The sequence below is a fragment of the Jaculus jaculus genome, chromosome 5, assembly GCF_020740685.1.
Source record: "Jaculus jaculus isolate mJacJac1 chromosome 5, mJacJac1.mat.Y.cur, whole genome shotgun sequence".
Lineage (NCBI taxonomy): Eukaryota > Metazoa > Chordata > Mammalia > Rodentia > Dipodidae > Jaculus > Jaculus jaculus.
The window spans coordinates 82111147-82132950 of record NC_059106.1 but is presented as its reverse complement, the minus strand read 5'-3'; the positions used below and the strand labels follow the sequence as shown (position 1 = coordinate 82132950).

At 42.4% G+C, this 21804-nt stretch overlaps 1 protein-coding gene across 5 annotated transcripts in view; it reads left to right on the top strand.

Annotated features, from left to right (window-relative positions):
- Positions 1-21804, top strand: part of St3gal3 (ST3 beta-galactoside alpha-2,3-sialyltransferase 3) — a 250952-nt gene that overhangs the window by 23732 nt on the left and 205416 nt on the right. For 3 of the 5 annotated variants that reach the window (XM_045150483.1, XM_045150481.1, XM_045150484.1), the window contains exon 2: positions 12597-12741. The exons of the other annotated variants lie outside the window; for them this stretch is intronic. In XM_045150483.1, the coding sequence (XP_045006418.1) occupies positions 12627-12741 (115 nt within the window). In that variant the 5' untranslated portion in view covers positions 12597-12626. The remainder of the gene's footprint in view (positions 1-12596; positions 12742-21804) is intronic. 5 annotated transcript variants of the gene reach the window in all.

Genomic DNA, 21804 nt, shown 5'->3' with positions numbered 1-21804 from the left:
GCCCTCCCCCATTTCCTACTTTAAAAATTCTTATTAGGTACTTAATTTCTATCTAGAAAGTTATCGGCTTCCTGTGTTGTGGAAGTCTGTGTCTAGTCATCAGGGACAGCAGATGTACAGATTACTCGTTGGAGGAATGTGGGGTGGTGTGGATGACGAGTAAGAAGTCAAGCAGCAGCACGTGGAAAGTGGTCAGCATCTGCAGCCATCGTGGACACAGATCAAAACCACAGCGAGATGCCAGTGTGTTCCCTTGAAGGCTAGCATGAAAAAGATGAAAATGGGCTGGAGAGATGGCTTAGCGGTTAAGCGCTTGCCTGTGAAGCCTAAGGACCCCGGTTTGAGGCTCGGTTCCCCAGGTCCCACGTTAGCCAGATGCACAAGGGGGCTCACGCGTCTGGAGTTCATTTGCAGAGGCTGGAAGCCCTGGCGCTCCCATTCTCTCTCTCTCCCTCTATCTGTCTTTCTCTCTGTGTCTGTCACTCTCAAATAAGAATATTTGGAAAAAAAAAAAAAAGAAAAAGATGAAAACAAGAGTGGATGGGAGACGGGATGGAGAGATGGTTCCATGATTAAAGGCGCTTGTTTGCAAAGCCTGTTGGTCAGGGTTCAATATCCCAGCACCAGCTGGGTGTGGTGGCACACATCTGGAGGCAGAAATAGGAGGGTTTCCATGAGTTTGAGGCCACCCTGAGAGTACATAGTGAATTCCAGGTCAGCCTGGGCTAGAGGGAGACCTTACCTGGAAAAACCAACCAACTAACCAACCAGACCTAAGAAACCAATATCCCAGCACCCACATAAAGCTAGATACAAAGTGGCACATGTGTCTTTGATCCCAGTGCACCTACAACAGTGGAAGTAGAGCCAGGAGAATGAAGCTCATGGGAAGCTAATCTGACATTCACTTGTAGTCTGGCAGTTCATTTGCAGTGGCAAGAGACCCCGCCTCAAAGAAGGTGGAACACAGACCCCTTGAAGTTATCCTCTGATTTCTACACATGTGCTGTAGCATGCACACTCATATATACGTTCACATAAACACATAAAAATTAAAACAGACAGTGTTGGAGCAGGCATAAGGAAATGACAAGTCTGCTGGCAGAAATGTAAAATGGTATAACTGCTTTGGAAAACAGTCTGACATTTCCTCACTGAGATACAGTTGTGCTTCCTAGGTATATACCTCATATTCCTCTGAGGTGTATTTCCAAGAGAAGTTAAATAGTATGTCTATAGAAAAACTTAAATGTGGGCTGGAGAGATGGCTTAGTGGTTAAGGTACTTGCTGCAAAGCCAAAGAACTCAGGTTTGATTCTGTCACAAGGTGTCACATGCATCTGGAGTTCGTTTGCAGTGGCTGGAGGCCCTGGTGTGCCCATTCTCTCTCTCTCTCTCAAATAAATAAATAAAAGTAGAATATAGAAAAATTTAACACATGGGCTGGAGAGATGGCACAGTGGTTAAGGCTCTTGCCTGCAAAGCCTAACAACCGGGGTTCAATTCCTAGTACCCACATAAAGCCAAATGAACAAAGTGGTACATGCATCTGTAGTCCGTTTGCAGCAGCTGGAGGCCCTGGCATGCCCATTCTCTCTCTCTTCTCTCTGTCTCTTTCTGCATACAAATAAATAAAATGTTTTTAAGAACTTACATGTGGGGCTGGAGAGATGGCTTAGCGGTTAAGTGCTTGCCTGTGAAGCCTAAGGACCCCGGTTCAAGGCTCGATTCCCCAGGACCAACATTAGCCATATGTACAAGGGTGCGCACGTGTCTGGAGTTCGTTTGCAGTGGCTGGAAGCCCTGGCGCATCCACTCTCCTCTCTCTCTGCCTCTTTCTCTCTCTGACTGTCGCTCTCAAATAAACAAATAAAAGTAAACAAAAAATAAAATAAAATAAAAAAGTGTCCTAAGCTGGGCGAGGTGGCACATAGCCTTTAATCCCAGTACTTGGGAGGCAGAGGTAGGATTGCCTTTAGTTTGAGGCCACCCTGAGAATCCATAGTGAATTCCAGGTAAGCCTGAGCTAGAGTGAGACCCTACCTTGAAAAACCAAAAAAAAAAAAAAAAAAAAAACCCAAAAAACAAACAAACAAAAGTGTCCTAAAATTGATTGTGATATTAGTACAACTTTGCAAGCTTTGTGACCATTCTAAAAGCTGCTGAATTATATACTTGAATGGGTGAAATATAAGAAGATTTCAAATGAAGTTGCTTTCAAAGTAGAGTTGGGGCTGAGGAGATGGCTCAGCAGTTAAAGGCGCTTGCTTGCAAAACCTGCTGACTGGAGTTGATCCTTCTCAGGCCTCATGTAAAGCCAGACCATAAAGCCAGACAAAACTGGTGCTGCTCTGTAGGTCCTTTGTGCCTCTGGCAATGGGAGACAGGGCCAGGACAATCCATAAGCTCACAAGTGGTAGCAAAACAACCAGAGATGGTGGAAGGAGAGGAGAAACACCCTCAGGGTGTGTTCTCTAACCTGGACATGCATGCCATAGCACAAGGGCACCATGCACATATGTGCACTCACAAATAATTTTAAAAAAATGGAAGTAGAAGGTCGAAGACTATAGAAATAACAGCTATAAGGAGCAACCAGCAGCACCCCATTTCCACCTTGCCCCTGGTTGAGATTCAGACCTTAGTGTAATGGAGCTTGCTCAATGGCAGAACTATCTGCAAATATTCTTCTGGAACTGTCCAGAAAGCTACCCTTTGGAATACTGGGGAAAGCTGCCCACAGGAAGGTGCTTCACCAGAAGCACTTGACTACCAAACTGTGGGAGAGGTACTGCAAAAGCTGCCAGACCCAGGGAAGTGTAGCAGTGTCTGTCTACTACCCTATGCTGCTGAAGGCTGTTGTTAGGACAGTGGGCAGACAACTTTCAAGGGTCCAGGTATGTTTTTATTTTCATAGGCAAAAAGATGAATTGGGAGCTGAGAGGTGATAAATCTATAAGCGTCACAGCTGGGTAACTGGGTCCTTGTGCCCCCTTAGCTTTTTATAAGAATAATATTTATTTATTTGACAGAGAAAGAGGGAGGGGGAGAGAGAGAGAGAATGGGTGCACCAGGGCTTCCAGCCACTGCAAAGGCGCTCTAGACGCATGTACCCCCTTGTGCATCTGGCTAACGTGGGTCCTAGGGTACTTTGACTTTGCAGGCAAACACCTTAACTGTTAAGCCATCCCTCCAGCAACCCTTAGCTTTTTTGTATTTCCCATGAAGATCTCTAGCTATTCTTGCTACTTTTACTATTGTTCAGAGAAGCTAAGAAACTGTATTTGAGCCATTTTCTCCCCAGCCCATCTCTTGGTAATTACGTGCTTTTGCATCGTTCACTGTTCCATTTGTTGTCTATTTCAAGCAGCAGCAGGATCTCCTATGCCTCCCATTGTTTTTGCTTTGTTAAGCTTGTACTTTTTTTTTTTTTTAAGTTTTTCAAGGTAGAGTCTCTCTCTAGCCCAGGCTGACCTGAAATTCACTAGATAATCTCAGGGTGGCTTTGAAGTCACAGCAATCCTCCTACCTCTTCCCAAGTGCTGGGATTAAAGGCATGCCCCGCCACTCCTAGCTAGTTTATATATTTTAAAAATCATTCATGATGCTTACTGCATTTTCCTTTTTCTTTGCCTTGCTCTCTCCTTTTCTTTCTCTCTCTTTGTCTCTCTCCTTTTTTTTTTTTTCTCTCTCTCTCCTTTTCAAGGTAGGGTCTCACTCTAGCCCAGGCTGACCTGGAATTCACTATGGAGTCTCAAGGTAGCCTCAAACTTATGGATCCTCCTACCTCTGCCTCCCGAGTGCTGGGATTAAAGGTGTGTGCCACCACGCCCAGCTCTCTCTCTTTTGAGGTAGGGTTTCAGTCTAGCCCAGGATGACCTGGAGCTCTCTCTGTAGTTCCAGACTGGCCTCAAACTCAGAGATTCTCCTATCTCTGCCCTCTGAGTCTGTGGACCACTATGCGTGACTTACTATATATATAATTATATATAGAGAGAATTGCCAGGGCCTCAGCCACTGCAATCAAACCCCAGACACTTTCACCACCTAGTGGGCATGTGCAACCTTGTGCTTGCCTCACTTTTGTGTGTCTGGCTAACGTGGGATCTGGAGAGTCAAATATGGCTTTTTAGGCTTCACAGGCAAGTGCCTTAACCACTAAGCCATCTCTCCAGCCCTCTTTTTAAAACTTATTTTTATTTTTTTAAATTTATTTGAGAGAGTTAGGGAAAGAGGCAGATGAGAGAGAATGGGGTGTACCAGGATCTCTAGCCACTGCAAATGAGCTCCAGACACATGTATCACCTTGTGCATCAGGCTTACATGGATTCTGGGGAGTTGAATCTGGGTCCTTTGGCGTTGTAGGCAAGTGCCTTAACCACTAAACCATCACTCTAGCCTTCTTTTTTTTTAAATTTTTTATTTTTAATAAAAACTCCATTTATTTTTTTGAGAGAGAAAGAGAGAGAATGAGTGTGCCAAGGCCTCCAGCCACTGCAAAGGAACTCTAGATGCATGTGCCACTATGTGTATGTGGCTTACATGGGTTTTGGGAGTTGAACCTGAGTTCTTAGGCTTCTCAGGTAAGTGCCTTAACCACTAAGCCATCTCTCCAGCCCCCCTTTTCTTTCCCTCCGTAGCTTCCTTACTGTATTTCCTACAATGTCCACTTTGTTCTATGCCGTAGATACTTTCACTTTATTTTATTTTGGTTATTGGAGGTAGAGTCTCACTCTGGCGCAAGCTGACCTGGAATTAACTATGTAGTCTCAGGCCTCGAACTCATGGTGATCCTCTTACCTCTGCCTCCTGAGTGCTGGGATTAAAGGCAAGTACCACCACACCCGGCTTCCTTTCACTTTAGAGATAGTGTTATTTTTCTTTGCTTACTGTTCCTGAGTACTACTTTCATTTTAATGTTTTTGTTACTTTACTGCTTTTGATGGTTAGTTTTGATTGTCAGCTTGATTGGATTGATTAATGTCTAGCAGGTTAGTGTACATCTGGAGTGCCTGTGAGGGTGTTTCCAAAGACTAGACTGGAAGGGCTCTGACCTAATGAATGGTTTTGCCCATTCATTCAAAATTTTAATAGGCCATTGGGAGGTGATATTACTATGCAAGGTGGAGCTCAGAGTCATTGGGGGAGTATCCTTGGAAGTATATCTTGCCTAGGCTCCTTTCCTGTTACTGCTGTCTCTTATCTTCCTGGCTGTCATGAAGTGAACAGCCTCCACCACTTGCTCCCACTGCCACACTGGACTTCCTTACGACAGGCCTGGAAACACAAAGGCAAGTGACCATGGACTGAACCCTCTGAAGCTGTGAGCTGCTGCTTAAGTTGGTTTCCTCCACTAAGTACTTAGTCTCCACGGTGACACACTGTTTTCCCCTGGAGGTCTTTCTTTAGCTTCTGCCCTGGGTTTATAGGGCCATTTGTAAGATAGAATTGGCAGAACCTTGTGTTAACCCTTTTTGTTGTTGTTGTGTGATGGAGCCCAGGGAAATACTATATGTGTGTGTTTCTTTTTTCTCTTTCTTTTCCCTCCCTCCCTCCTTTTCCCCTTCTCTTCCCCCTCCCTCCCTCCCTCCCTTCCTTTCTTCCTTCTTTCTAGAACCAGCCCACAGGGCCTTCTACCTCTGAAAATGAACTCCAAATACATGCATCACTTTGTGCATCTGGCTGTTTGAGGTCCTTGGGAATCGAACCGAGGCCTGCAAGCTTTGCAAACAAGTAGCTTCAACCACTTAGCCTTCTCTCCAGTCCTTCTTCTTCTTTTAATTAATTAGTTAATTAATTTATTAATTAATTTTCAAGGAAAGAGAGAATGGAACAAGTACCAGCACCTCCAGCCACTGCAAATGAACTCCAGATGCATGTGTTACTTTGTGCATCTGGCTTTACGTGGGCACTGGGGAACTGAACCTGGGTCCTTAGGCTTTGTAGGCAACTGCCTTAACCACTGAGCAATCTCTTCAGCCCTTCTTTTTTTTGTTTTTAATTGTATTTATTTGCTTTTGTACATGCACACACACCGGGGTTTCTTGCTGTGCAAACAAATGCCTACCAGGTTATATGGGTGACTGTGGGAATTGAACCTGGTCTGGCAGGCTTTGCAAGCAAGTGTCTTTAACCACTGAGCCATTTCCCCAGTCCAGAAGTACTCTGCCACTGAGTTATGCCTCTACTGTTAATAATCTTTGTTCTCTGGCAGTTTTTTAAATTTTTATTTATTTAGGAGAGACAGAGAAAGAGGCAGACAGAAAGAGACAGAGAATGGGCGTGCCAGGGCTTCTGGCCACTACAAACGAACTCCAGACGCGTGTGCCCCCTTGTGTATCTGGCTAACGTGGGTCCTGGGGAATCGAGCCTCGAACCAGGGTCCTTAGGCTTCACAGGCAAGCACTTAACCACTAAGCCTTCTCTCCAGCCCTTTCTGGTAGTTTTTTCATCCCTTGTGCTGTTCTTCCCTTTGTGCCCACTCTCCCCAGGTTTTAAAATTTTATTTATTTGAGAGAGAAACAGGCATAGAGAGAGAATAGAATGGGCACACCAGGACCTGTAGCCACTACAAACGAACTTCAGACACATGTGCCACCTTGTGCTTCTAGCTTACGTGGATCCTGGAGAATCGAACCTGGGCCCTTTGACTTTGCAGGCAAACACCTAAGCCTCTAAGCCATCTATCTCTCCAGCCCAACTCTCACCATTTCTCAAGCTTTGTTACGGTTTGTTTGTATAGATCCTGTGTGTACTGATTCTTCTCTGTTATTCTGATGTAGCTTCTCTGCTGTGTGTTTTCTCTTGCTCGAGTTCACTGGGCATTAGAACCCAGGAACTTATGCATGCTAAGCACATGCTGTGCTACACTGACCAATGTCCCAAGCCCCCCCTTTGTTTAGAGAGGTAATGTACTATGAGTGGAGCCACATCACTGGAATTTGAATCCAGGCTTTGCTGTTTACTAGCATTGTGTCCTTGGTAAAGATACTTTTAACTTCTTTGTGTCTTAATTTCTTCACTATAAAATAGAAATGATAACTTTATCGGATTGAAAAGCAGATCTCATAGGTGAAGTCACATAACATTCTTAGGACCTTTACTGGCCCATGGTGAGCACTATATGAATATTAGCAATACCACTTATTTTATCCTTCACATTGACTGGTGATTAGGAAGTGCACAATTCTTCTGAGTAGAATAATTCCATAGATTTTATGTCAATTAACTGTTTAAATCTGTTTGGTCATGCACAAAGTTTGAATAGTGTGGATGTGTTCAGCAAAAATGTTTTCAAAAAAATTGATGAGCTTTTCAGTAGCTAGTTTGGGAAGGTGGCTAATAAATGATATATAATAATTTCTAATTAGCTTGTTTGAAGGTACAGGAGACATGCTCTGGAAGTACGTTGTGGTTTTACTATATCTGAGTTCATCATCTGAATGGCTGACATTTGAAGGTCAGTAAGACTGACATTTCAGATTCAAATTCTTATAGTTCCAGTTCAGAAAAAAACATATTGTATGGTACTTTATTTATTTATTTGGCTTTTCGAGGTAGGGTCTCACTGTAGCCCAGGCTGGCCTAGAATTCTCTATGTAGTCTCATGGTGGCCTTGAACTCAAGGCAGTCCTTTTACCTCTGCCTCCCCAGTGCTGGGATTAAAGGCGTGCGCCACCACGTCCGGCTTTGTATGGTACTTTAGAAATGGCAAGAGTTTGATGCAGTTTGTTTCAATTAGTTCACACTTTTTTTTCAAGGGAGGGTTTCACTCTAGCCCAAGTTGACCTTGTATGCACTCTGTAATCCCAGGCCATCCTCGAACTCACAGCAGTCCTCCTACCTTTTTAACCAAGTGCTGCCATTAATGATGTGTGCCACCACAACTAGCTGGGTTCACGTTTTTATACAACTTTCATCTTATGGCTAAATAAGGTAATCTAGTTTTCTGTAGTGTGTATGGCTCTTTCAAACTATGCTATAACTGATTGAGTCATCAGTTAGTGAACAGGTTGAACACCTACCTGGGGTAAAATGGTAAAAAAAAACAAAACAAAAAAACCAGCCATTTACATGGCCTGAACGAGCTAGCATATAAATGTCAAATTGTTATAAATACTTACAAAATTATAAGTCCACTGTGAAATGGGACAGCTGTACAGGGGCTGAGGGACTATTTGACAGGGAGCTTTATTGTTACAAATACTTATAAAATTATAAATCCACTGTGAAATGGGACAGGGCTGTACAGGGGCTGAGGGACTATTTTGACAGGGAGCTTTAGCCTGAAGTGTGAAGCCGGCTCTCCTACCCTATGGAATATACTCTGCTTTAAGCTGAGGCTGTGTGGGGAGTAGGAGTTGGTTGGAGGAAGGATTGGGGTTTCAAGAGGCTTCAGCCAGGTTTGGGTATAATTGTACACATATTTCCCTCATTTTGGAGACGGGTAGGAGAATCTTTTTTTTTTTTTTTTTTTTCTTAATGTGGGGTGGGTACTGGGGATCAAACTCATGTCGAGTGGAGAGGGACAGGAAGGGTTGGTTTCTTAGGATACCAAAGATCAAAGATTATGGGGGCTTGAAACTGTATGATGAAGAGAAGGAGGAGGGCTGGGGCGCAGTCAGGAGGTGTAATTCATAGGGCTTGATTGATGGCACATGGAGGGAGTGGTGTCAGGCATCAGGCTTCCTGAGAAGTACCTTGCGGGGTGGTGTCTTGATTGAAAGTCAATACCAGGTGAAGAGGAGGTTGTAGGAGAAGTGGGAGGCATCTGTGAAACATCTGGATGATAAAGTAGAGTGGGAAGTGAAGGGACATGAAACTGTAGGTGTGTCTAGGCTGAGAATATAATGCTTGAAGTAGTTAACATAATGTTGGCATATTAAGTCAGAAGCAGGTGACATCTCCTTGGTGATATCTACAGAATGAGACTGTCAGAAAGCCATGAACTGCTTTGTGCATTTAAAGTTTCAGATTCTACCTTGAGCATTTATTACTTTTCATTTGTACAAATTGTTCTAGCTGTGTCTTGAGTTGGAGCTTGTAATGAGAAATATAGCAATTTATTTTGTCTTTAAATAAACTCTTCCTATATTTAATTATGTGTGGGACACTATGCTCTTAAATGTTGGCAATCCACAGACTTAAGTTCTGCTTTTAAATTAATGCCAATACTAGTGAAGCTGAGGCAGGAGGACTGTGAATTCAAGGTTATGTTGGACTACATAGCAAGATCCTATCTCAAATAGACAGGTTGATAAAATTTAAAACGTTGCAACAATGAAAGCCAGGCATGGTGGTGCCTGCCTTTAATCCCAGCACTTGAGAGGCAGAGGTAGGAGGATCGCTACCAAGAGTTCGAGGCCAGCCTGGGACTACATAGTGAATTTTAGATCTGCCTCAGCCAGAAAGAATGAGACCCTGACCTTGAAAAAACATTAAAAAAAAAAGTTGCAGAAATATTAAAAAGAGTCCCTATATATCCTTTGGCTAAAGAGTGTGTGTGTGTGTGTGTGTGTGTATGTATATGTTAGTTTGTGGTGATATCTACAGATTTCTGTTTTAAAATTTACCCCTTTTCCCCTCTGCAATTAGCATCTTTTGTTTGTTTGTTTTGAGGTAGGGTATCACTCTAGCTCAGGCTAACCTGGAATTCACTCTGTATTCTCAGGGTGGCCTCAAACTCTCGGCGATCCTCCTACCTCTGCTTCCTGAGTGCTGGGATTAAAGTCATGTGCCACCATGCCTGGTGTGAAGAGTCTTTCAAGCTGACTTCTTTTTTTCTTTTGACATTGCCTCATCCAAGCCCTTTCCTATTTTTAGGCACAAGATGGTCCAGGCTTATCTTAGGTGTGTTCTACCTTAGCCCAGGGATCAATCAGTTTTTCAAGGATCCCTTTAACTGCTACTGGAGAATGGTATGTACAATCAACATCTGGAGAGTTGGTTCAGTGGTTAAAGGCACCTGCTTCCAAAGTTTGCTGGCCCAGGTTTGATTCTCCAGTACCCACATAAAACCAGATGCACAGTTAGTACATGCATCTGGAGCTTGTTTGCAGTAGCAAGAGGCCCTGCCAGATCATTATTTTTTTCTCTCTCAAATAAAAATAAAAAAAATTAAAAAGAAAACAGTTCACGTTGAGACCTCCAATTCTAAACAAACCAAATGATTACTTATAGTATTTCCCTTTCAATAGTTGTAGCTCCTTTTTCCATCACTGAGAAATCTTCCTATCTTTGGCATCATCTTCTTTTCTTATCTGGTCAGTTTCGAATTGCCTGTTACTCCACTTCCTAACCCTTCCTGGACTGCTTCACATCCCTGCCCCCTCCACGCCAGGCATGTGTGCCTGTATTGCTTATCTTCTAACTCCTGTGTTTTTTAGATTGGTATTTGGAGAGGAAAGAAGGAAGAAAACCCATTTCTCTCTCTTTTCTTTTTTTTTTTGTGGTGATAGGGATCCAACCTAGGTACTTATTCATGCCAAGAAAGAACTGTACCACTGAGCTATACCCCATGCCCATGCAAATTCCTTTTTATGGCTCAATAATACTCTATGTTGTAAGCAAGTGCCTTTAACTGCAGAGCCATCTCTACAGTCCAGTTTGTGAGTGTATTTTCAGTCTTGCTCTGTTATAAATATTGCTGTAAGAAATGCCTAAGACTCTCTCTCTCTCTCTTTTTCTCTCTCCATTCCTCCCAGGGTCTTACTATGTATAAAGCTATTCTTGAACTCATATTTGTTCAATGAAGGGATAAATCTGTTGATACTGGCTTACTGCCATGTGTCTACCACCAGCTGCCTGGCTACTGAAAATCTATGGGGGCTATACTAGTGTCTTGTAACAAATGTAATGGAGAAGTAGAGAAAAGGGCAAAGTAAAGTCTTCCAGTGGTCTACTTTTCATATTCCCATTCTGTTTCCTGGAGATAACCATGCTAATAATTATGAAATCAATTAGGCCTTTTCTCCTTTGTATTTATTATCAGATAAACCTATTTCCTCTATATATGTATATGCATCTCTCTCAGATAGGTCATTTCTAGATATTACATTATGTTCGCCCTGTGCCAGTGGTTATCTGTTTTGGCATTGCTTTTTAAAATTTGTTTTATTTTTTGAGGTAGGGTCTCACTCTAGCCCAGGCTGATCTGGAACTCACTCTGTGATCCCAGGCTAGTCTTAAGCTCACAATGATTCTCTTACCTCTGCCTCCCAACTGCTGGCATTAAAGGTGTGTACCACCATGCCTGCCAGAGTTGTTTTTGATATCTGAAGGGAATTTTCATCTAAGATACTATGAAACATGTATTTGGTCTTCATTAAAAACTATCTCCCTCTTAAATAAATAAATAAAATAAAACATTTAATAGTTTGTGCAGGTAAAAGCAGAAAATGCTATCGAAGGCAAACCCAGAGAGTGTCAAAGAGCCAGGCTCAGTACATCTGAAAGTGTGAGGACTCAGCAGTAAAGGCTGGCCCATCTGATAATCAGCAAGGAAACCAGCTGCGGGACTAACTTCAGGCAACAGCTGGAGTAAGCTTAGTCGCAGAGCCTCTGGAAAGGAATGCAGCCCTGACACTCTACTTGGGAGTCTCTGTGCTGAGGGCCCAGCTACCTGCCCTACACCAGACTTTGGAGAACAATGAGAGATGAAATGTGTGCCATTGTAAACCCTTACGTGTGCACTACTTTATTTTAGGAGCAGTGGAAAATGAATTCAAAGGGGTTTCTGCCTAAGGAGATAGCACAGGGGTAAAGTGCATGTCTTGCAAGCTCAAGGACCTTAGTTTGATCCCCAGTACCCATGTAAAGCTGCTGAGCTTGGTGATCCTGGCGCTTGGGGAAGTGGAGACTGCAGGATCCCTAGAGCTCACTGGCTAGCCAGTGTAGACTGATTGGTGAAATCCAGGCCAGTGGGAGATTCTCAAAAAGAGATGGATGGCATTCCTGAGGATAACACCCAAGGTTGTCCTCTGGGCTCCTCATGCATGCTTGTACATACATACACACACACATACTGTGTACAGACACATGTACCCCACATACATATGTGGGAAAACGGGCTTAAGCAGGGAAATAAAATCAGATTTTGTGTTAAAAGTGATTATTACTGGGCATGGGGACACATCTTAGCACTTAGGAGGTTGAGGTAGGAGGATCATAACTTTGAGACCAGCCTGGGCTAGATTGCAAATTCTATGCCAGCCTGGGCTATATAGAGAAACCCTTTCTCAAACAAAATAAAATGACTCTGTACTGTGTACAAAATGGATGTGGAGAGCATAAATTTGGAGGCAGGGAGACTTTTCTTTGGGAATGCAGTAATGACATGGATTAGGGTCATGAGCAGGAAGAGATCTGATTTGATAGTTGAGAGCTTACAGTTATCAAACCATGGTCATTGATTGGTTGTTGAGGCTTCCTGAAGGGCAAGGATGACTGCTTGGGTGCCAGATGACAGTGAAACTGTTCCCAGAGACAGGCATGAGCAGGCTGGCCAGTGCCAAGTCATGAGCGGTATGACTGTTCTTCTGGAAACTGTCTCTGTAGTCTTGTCTTATGATTGACCTTCCTTTCTGTTTTGTTTGTAGGTCATGTAGGACATCGTAAATCATGTGAAGATGGGACTCTTGGTATTTGTACGAAACCTGCTGCTAGCCCTCTGCCTCTTTCTGGTACTGGGATTTTTGTATTATTCTGCCTGGAAGCTGCACCTACTCCAGTGGGAAGACTCCAGTAAGTGTGGTCACTGTAGTTCACGCAGGGAAGTCTGTGGCGTCCAGACTTGGCTTTCCATACAGCTGCAGTGCTTAGGGATTTAGGCTTGGAAATTATCTAACATTTTAGTTGCTGCTGCCTAGGAACCCTGATGCTATCTATGTTTTTTTTCTTTTCTTCTTCTTCTTTTAGTTTGCATGGTATGGAAAGTCTTAGTTCCTCTTATGAACCTGGTGAGAATGTGCTATTCTTCAATTAAAACTCAAACTGTACCTGCATTTCTAGTTTTTGAGGCTTTTGTTCTTTGTTAATTACTATGGTGTATCACCATTCTTTCTCATTTATTGCCTTGGGGTTTGGAATTGAAGTTGATTTTCTTCTGTCCTCAGAATATTCATCTTTACACTTTCTTTGACTTTTCAGTTTACTGTTGTCTTTGTTTTACTTTTCCTAAAGAAAATTTGTCCCCTTAATCTTTTTAGCTCTGTGGTATTGAACGTGAATCTAACAGGAATATTGGCTTCATTTCTTTACCCTGGAATGCATAAACCTTACTCTTCTTTGAGCATTTGAATTCATGTGTTACATAGTTCTTTCCACATGACCTGAACCCTGACTTGATTTCTAGTTGACTAGTGTCTCTTGTGTTACAGGCTTTCAGTTGAGGGGCTGGCACCCATCTTGGCACATTCTGTTCTTGGCTTCAGCTTTAAGTATCATGCAGGGAAACATATGTGAATCTTCTTTTGGTTGTTGTTCAGTTCTAGTTCCCAGTAACTTTTCCTGTCAAAGTGAATTTTATTTTTATAAACATCTATTGGATACCAGTGTATAACTTCCTAGAGAGTAGTTTCTGGGTATGTATTAGTCATCTGGGCATGTACGAACTGTCACAGGGTACAAGGTTAAAATGAGCTGGAAGAGGTGATTGGCAACTAGCCTGCTGCTACACTATGGTGCTTACTCGGGGGCTACCACTGTGAGGTAGTTCAGGTATTGATGAAATGGTCTGAACAACTAAAGTAGTTTTAAGTCAAAATTTAGAATACAGTGCTGTATCTTTGTTGCTTTATATGAAATATAGTCTCTTAAGTGCTTAGCTTATGATTATCACTATGTGGTGTTTTAAGAGTTTATTTAAGTTCCTTAGCACTGATTTACTTTTAAAATAAAGGAAACTAGAGCCAGGCGTGGTGACACACACCTTTAATCCCAGCACTCAGGGGGCAGAGGTAGGAGGATTGCCATGAGTTCGAGGCCACCCTGAGACTCCATAGTGAATTCCAGGTCAGCCTGGGTTAGAGTGAGACCCTACCGCGAAAAACCAAAAAAAAAAAAAAAAAAAAAAAAGAAACTACCTCAAGCTAAGGAGTGTCTATATTAGGAAGTACAGAATCCTGGAGTGAGAGGCATTCCTGTATTCAGAATGGTGGATTCATAATGTAGATGGGAGATATGTGCAAGGAACAGAGGCTTCCTTTTCTAGAGACATATCTAAATATCAATATTTTCCTAGATAAGTAAGAGGAAATTAACATCATTAAAGACCCATTGTGTGTCATGTTTTAGGCTAGAGAATTTATGCATTTTATTTCATCTAATTTAATTCTTAATGTAATTCTGTAAAGATATCATTTCCCATTTTCCAGTTGAATAATAGTAGCACTTAGTTTAATTAATTTACTAAGGTCACACAACTAATTATTGGAACTGAAATTGAACTCTAATTTTCTGTCTTTAAAATGATTGTTCCAGGGAGATGGCTCAGCAGTTAAAGAAGCTTGCTTGCAAAGCCTGCTGGCCTGTGTTTGCCCAGGTTCAATTTCCCAGTACCCACATAAAGCCAGATGCACAAAGTAGTGCATGCATCTGGTTTGTTTGTAGTGGCTAGAAGCCAGGGCATGCCCATTCATCATCTTTCTTTACCTCTCCCTGTTCTTACAAATATATAAATAAAATTCCATGTTCATTATTTTATTGAGAAGTGTAGCATAAACATTGAAGAGAGGATTTAATTCTGTATTTTACCTGGTAAAATAGAAAGGAAAGGGGGTCAGAGAAGTAGAAAGTCTCAGGAGGGGATGGAAAAAGGAGGAGGAAAGTAAGAAGAAGGGAAAGAGGAGAAAAGTTCGCTAAAAGAAGACGGAAATCAGAAGGGTGAGTCATGCTTGTATCCAGCACTAGGAGGCTGACATAGGAGGATCTAGAATTGCAGGCCGGTGTTGGCTACATAGTGAGACCCTATGTCAAAAACAGCAGCAAGTGGTTCTGGTGGTTGCTGGTTACTGACTCAGGAGGCTGATGCAGGAAGATGAGTGTGAGTTCAAGGCCAGCCAAAGCAACGTATTGATACTCTGTGTTGCAGTCAGCTTTGCATTGCTGGCAGAAAATGCCCAACCAAGAGCAGCTTGTAGGAGGAAAGAGGTTATTTTGGTTTACAGATGGAGAGGAAGCTCCATGATAACATGAACCAATGACATGAACAGAGAGTGGACATCACCTGCTGGCCAACATGAGGTAGACAACAGCAGCAGGAGAGTGTGCCAAACACTGGCAAGGGGAAGCTGGTTACAATACCCATAAGCCTGCCCCCACTAATACATCACTGACAGGAAGCTCCAATTCCTAAATTGCATCTGAATCAAACCACCACATTTCACTCCTATCCCCCATAAACTGATAACCATACATAATGTAAAATGCAATGCATTCATTCCAACTTTAAAAGTCCCCATAGTTTTTATCAATCCCAGTGATGTTCACACATCCCCACAATCCAAAGTCTTTTAACTGAGCTAGCTGTAATAACAAAATAACAACAACAAAAAATCCCCATCCCCCCAAAAAAAAACCATAATGGCACAGAATAAACATTCATGCTGCAAAGCATGGCATTAGGCATAGCAAAGAAATATGTAACCAATAATAAGATTTAAAACAAACAGGACAAGCATTAAAATTAAACTCTGTAGCTCCAAGTCTGCCAACTCTAGTCAGTGTCAAGTCCGATAATTCTAACCAGTGACAAGTCTCTGGAGTTCCAATTCCACCCCTCCAGTTAGTCTACTCACAGTCCTGGCACCTAACCAGGAGCAGCTAGTGGGAGGAAATGGGTTATTTTGACTTATAGACTTGAGGGGAAGCTCCATGATGGCAAGGGAAAACCAATATCATGAGCAGAGGGTGTACATCACCTCCTGGGGAACATCAGGTTGACAATCAGGAGACTATGCCAGACACTGGCATGGGGAAGTTGGCTATAAGCCTGCTCCCAACAATATATCACATCCAGGACGCTCCAATTCCCAAATTGCCACCAACTGGGGACCTAGCATTCAGAACACATAAGTTTATGGGGGAGACCTGAATGAAACTACCACACCCTGTCTTAAAAAAAATACAAAAAAGGGTTCTGTTTCTTTCTGTTGGAGATTTTTTTGGTTTTCTGCCCCTCTTCCAGCTTCTATAGTACCAACACATCAGTATCTTTGAGTATTTTAGTAATTCAAGGTCCTTGGAGTGATTTTGTGTTTCGTATTCTTTGGTCTTCATGTTTTGTATCTACTGTGAATCTTTATGTTTAGCCAGAACCTCTGTGCCCTGGGAAGTTGAGAATAGAATCCCTCAAATGCCCTTAGAGTCACTTCTGCCTATCATGATCTTTTACTTTGTTTTATTTATTTTCACGGAGAGAGAGAGAGAAAGATAATGGTGTATAAGGGCCTCCAGCCCCTGCAAACTAACTCCAGATGCATGTGCTACTTTGTGCTTCTGGCTTTATGTGGGTATTGGGAATCTAACCTGGGTTGTTAGGTTTTGCAAGAAAGCACCTTAACCACTGAACCATTTCCCAGCCCCTATCATGATCTTTTGAGACTCCCAACCTGATCCAAAACCTGGGGTCAGGAGTTCACCCCTGGATGGGGGAGTACATCCCTACCTGGCTTTGGGACCACGTACTCACAGATACCCCAGTTCCACAGGGAGCCAGCCTCAGGAGGGATTACCAGACTTTCATTCTTTTTTTTTTTTTTTTTTTGGTTTTTCGAGGTAGGGTCTCACTGTAGCCCAGTCTGACCTGGAATTCACTATGGAGTCTCAGGGTGGCCTCAAACTCATGGCAATCCTCTGGGATTAAAGGCGTGCACCACTACACCTGGCACTTTTATTCTTTTTAAAATATATATGTACATATGTATTTTATTTATTTATTGGAGAAAAAGAGGCAGAGAAGGGGGAAAAGGGGGAGAGAGAGAGGGAGAAAATAGGCATACCAGGACCTCCAGCCACTGCAGACAGACTCCAGATGTATGCATCTCTTGTGCATCTGGTTTATGTGGATCCTGGAGAGTCGAACCAGGATCCTTTAGCTTTGCAGGTAAACGCCTTAACTGCTAAGTCATCTCTCCAGCCCAGATTTTTATTCTTTTATTGGCCTTCACGCCCCATATGGCCTAGAAACATGGCATTCCTCCTTGTGTCTCCTTGGCATTAGAGAGAGTAGACTGTGCACATTTTACCAGGGTCCAAAAAGAAAGGGCTCCAGCTGGGGCAAGCACCTCCCTGAGGTCTGTCTGCTCAGTGTCTGATGAATAAAGCTCTGTTGACAGCTGTGAAATAAAAAGGGGGTGCGGATATAGGTTAGGTGTAAAGTGCTTGTCTAACATGTGTAAAATCTTGGGTTTAATCCCCAGTACCACACACAGAAAAGTACTATAGAACTATGTCTATAATGTGGTCAGTTACATGCACAAATATATACATTTGTGTTTCATGTTTTAAAAATTATTTTACAAATCAACATGGTCCTAGGGGTTAGAAAGAGTTAGACATGTTTCAGATTCTCTTTCTCCAAAGTGAGGATAAAATACATTTCTCTTAGCCCTAGTGCTTTATTCAGGCCATTCCTGTGAATAAGGGGTAGTTGCTTCTTTTCAGCAGAAGTGATTCCAGTGTTTTATTTCATGGAAGCTATCCATATTTGGTTAACTTTAACTTCTGTTTATTTCTACTAGTAAAGTGAATATTTTATAGCTCCCCCCACCCCCACCCGTGCTGTGGAGCCTTTAAGCATTCATGCTACTGGGCTGGGACTGTAACTTAGTACAGTGTTTGCCTAGCATGTACTGCATAAACTGGGCTTGTTGGTGCAGGCCTGTAATCCCAACATTTAGGAGGTGCAAGTAGGAGGATCAAGAGTCCAGTGTCCTTGTCCACTAGATAGTGAGTTCAAGAGTAACCTTGGCTAACATGAATCCCTCTCAGAGAGAGAGAGGGAGGAGAATAGAGAGAATAAGATTAAGAGAAGGAATAAGAGAATTTGCTGGCAGCAAGAGTGCATTACAACAAATGCTAAAGGATTCCTTTCAGCCTAAAAAGTGACACCAGACGGAAACTTAGATATGCAGGACACATGAAGGTCACTGGAAATGGTAAAGTATGAAAATATAAAAGCATTTCCTTTCTTCTCACAGTCTGCTTAAAAGATAACTAACTGAACCAGAAGTAAAAATAAGCATGTGAAGAGAGGTTTTGAACATACGTGGAAGTAAAACACCTGCACAAGGATGCAGAGTGGATGGAGTTTTACTGTTTACTATGGTAATGAGACAAGATGGTATGGACTAAAGATGAATGGAAGAGACTAGTCTAGAAATGGAACTGTGCAGGTTGATCATTAGAATTTTATAATAGTGACAATGTAATTCATGGGGAAAGGACCATCTTTTCAACATATGATCACACACACACACACACACACACACACACACACACACAGAGAGGGGGGGGGGGAATAGAGAGCCATGATCACTACCTCATACCAAATATAAAAATCAGTTTGAAGTTTCTCATAGACCTGAGTATAAAAAGCTAAAACTAGACTGGGACAATGGCTCAGTGAATGGAGCACTTGATATATAAAGGTGAGGACCTGAGTTTAGATCCCCAGAACACACATAAACCCAGATACTGTGGTGGGCACCTGTAATCTAATTCCATTGTGCCTGTAGCAGGAAGGGAGGTGGAGACAGGAGAACTTCCCAGAAGCTTGTGGGCCAGTTAATTTGGCAAATGGAATGGTCAACAAGAAGCCTAGCCTCAAACCCGATGGAAGGCTAGAACCTACACCAGAGTTGTCCTCTGACTTCCACCTGTGTACTGTAGCATATCCATCCCCACACTCACACACATGAAGGCACAATATATCATACACATCAGGAAGCAACTATAAACAAAGGGCATAATAATAAACTTCAAGCTCTTGGGTAGAGAAAATTATTTTTAATTAATTTGAAAGCAAAAAGAATGTGAGAGCGAGTGGAGCACATGAGAGTCTCTTGCTTCTGTAAACAAACTCCACATGCATGTGCCACTTTGTATATCTAGCTTTACATGGGTACTGAGGAATCAAACCTGGGCTAACAGGCTTTGCATGGTAAATGCCTTAATCACTGACCAATCTCCTCAGCTCTGGAAAAATCTGTGTGTGTGTGTATGTGTCTGTCTCTGTCTCTGTCTCTCTCTGTCTCTGTCTCTCTCTCTCTCTCTCTGTCTCTGTCTCTTTCTCCTGTTCCAGCCCTTTGTTTGTTTTCTTTGCAGAAGGTCTTACTCTAGCCCAGACTGACTTGTAATTCACTCTAGTCTTTGGCTGGCCTGGAACACATGGTGATCCTCCTACCTCTGCCTCCCGAGTGCTGGGATTAACTTTATGTACTGCCATGCCCCACTTAGAAAATATTTTTTTGGAAAAAAATGTTATTTATTTAAGAGGGAGGGAGAGGGAGAGGGAGAGAATGAATAAGCAAGCTAGCCTCTTGTTGCTTCTTGTACTGCTTCATGTGCATGGCTTTTTTGGGCACTGAGGAACTGAACCCAGGTTGTCACGCTTTGCAAGCAAAGGTCTTTAATCACTGAGAAATCTCCCCAGCCTGAAAATATTTTTAGATAGGACACAAAAAGCATTGACTATGAAAGAAATATTGGTAGGTTAGATTCATCAAGTTTCATTCTGCTCTTCAAATTATGAAAGGAAATTACAAATCAAGCTATGGAGTAGGAAAAATGTTGATAAGATATAGTGGGCAATGGACCGGATCCAGAATATATATAAAGAACTCTTAGAACTTACTGAGAAGGCATCTAAGCTGGACGTGGTCATACATACTTTTAATCCTAGCACTTGGGAGGCAGAGGTAGGAGGATCACTGTGAACTCAAGGTCAGCCTGGGACTACAGAGTGAGTTCCAGGTCAGCCTGGACCAGAGTGAGTCCACAGCAAATAAACTGCAGATGCATTGTGCCATCATGTGCATCTGGCTTACATGTGGTCTGGAGAATTGAACCTGGATTCTTAGGCTTTGCAGGCAAGCGTGTTAATCGCTAAGCCATCCCTCCAGCCCTATTATTTTATTTTTGAGAGAGAGAAAGAAAGAGAGAATTGGTGAGCCAGGGTCTTTCAGCCCCTGTGAATGAACTCCAGGTGTGTGCATCCCTTTGTGTGCATGTGCAACATTGCATGCTTGTGTCAGTATGTCTGGCCATGTGGGACCTGGAGATTCAAACGTGTTTCTAGACTTTGCAGGTACCTAGCCTTAACTGCTAAGCCAGCCCATAGATACGCATGCCTTTTGAATAGGTTTTACTTGCCAAAGGACTACGGCTTGGAGCGGGAAGGAGGAAAAGCAATGCAGCTTAACAGCAGTTTTACTTCCTAAAGAAACACAAAGCAACCTGCAGAGCTGTGTGTGCCAGGACATGCTTGCTTGTTAGAAGAATGAAAACTACTTGGAAAGCTAAAAGTTGTTGAGTAGCTAGTCAGCCATCAGTATTCATATACTCCTCCGTACACTCAGCTAACCAAAGATCAAGAATATTCACACAAAAGTGTAGACTTTTTCTTGTGATCATTTTCCAGACAATGCAGTGGCAGCTGTCAATGTAATATTTCCATTGTATTAGGTATAACAAGAAATCTAATGATGATTTGAAGTATATGGGAGGTTGTGTAATTGGTTATATGCTTGGTACTATTATTATACACAAAGGACTAGATTGTTGTGGATTTGGGTATTGAGAAGGGTCCTGGGGCCTTTCCCTGATGGGCACTTTAGTATGACTGTCATGGTATGTCCATTGGATAGATACTGCAGAGCCATTGAAATGAATAAGAGCAGTCTGTGTACCAACATGAAAAGTGAAATCAAGGTGATCTTGGCCTGGAGAGATGGCTCAGCAGTTAGGTACTTGCCTATAAAACCTAAAGATCTGGGCTTGATTTCCCAGTACCCATGTAAAGCCAAGATGCATAAAGTGGCGCCTACATTTGGAGTTTGTTTGGCATGTCTATTCTTTCTCCCTCCCTCCCTCTCTCTCTCCCCTCCCCCCCCATATGTCTGTCTGTCTGCTTGCAAATAAATAAATAAAGGCGATCTTTATATACATACATATTCAAATGCACAGCTATATAAAGGCCAGTCACTTTCAAGAAGCTCAAAATCAATAGCCATAAGCGTTTTTTGGCAGTAGTGCTGTTCTGCTCTCATGGGCTTTTGTCTGTCTTTCTTCCTTCTTTTCTTTCTTTCTTTCTTTCTTTCTTTCTTTTTTTTTTTTAATGCAGGGTCTCACTCTAGCCTAGACAAACCTGGAGCTCACTCTAGGCTTATACTAACTTTAATAATTTTTATTTATTTATTTATTTGTAAGCAGAGACAGTGATAGAGATCAAAGAGACAGACATAGAGAGAATGAGCACACCGGGGCCTCTAGCCACTGCAAATGAACTCCAGACACATGTGCCCCTTGTGCATCTGGATTATGTGGGTCCTGGAGAATTGAACCTGGTTCCTTTGGCTTTGTAGGCAAATGCCTTAACCATTAAGCCATCTCTCCAGCCCCTATACTAACTTTAAACTCATGGTAGTCCTCCTACCTCAGCCTCCCAAGTGCTGAGATTAAAGGCTTGTACCACTGTGCCCAGATTTCTTATGGTTTTTATAATTTAGTATTCCTGTAAGGTTATAATGGGTTACATTTTTTGTATCTTTGTATTCTTGAAGCTCATACTTGTCTAACATACTTTGC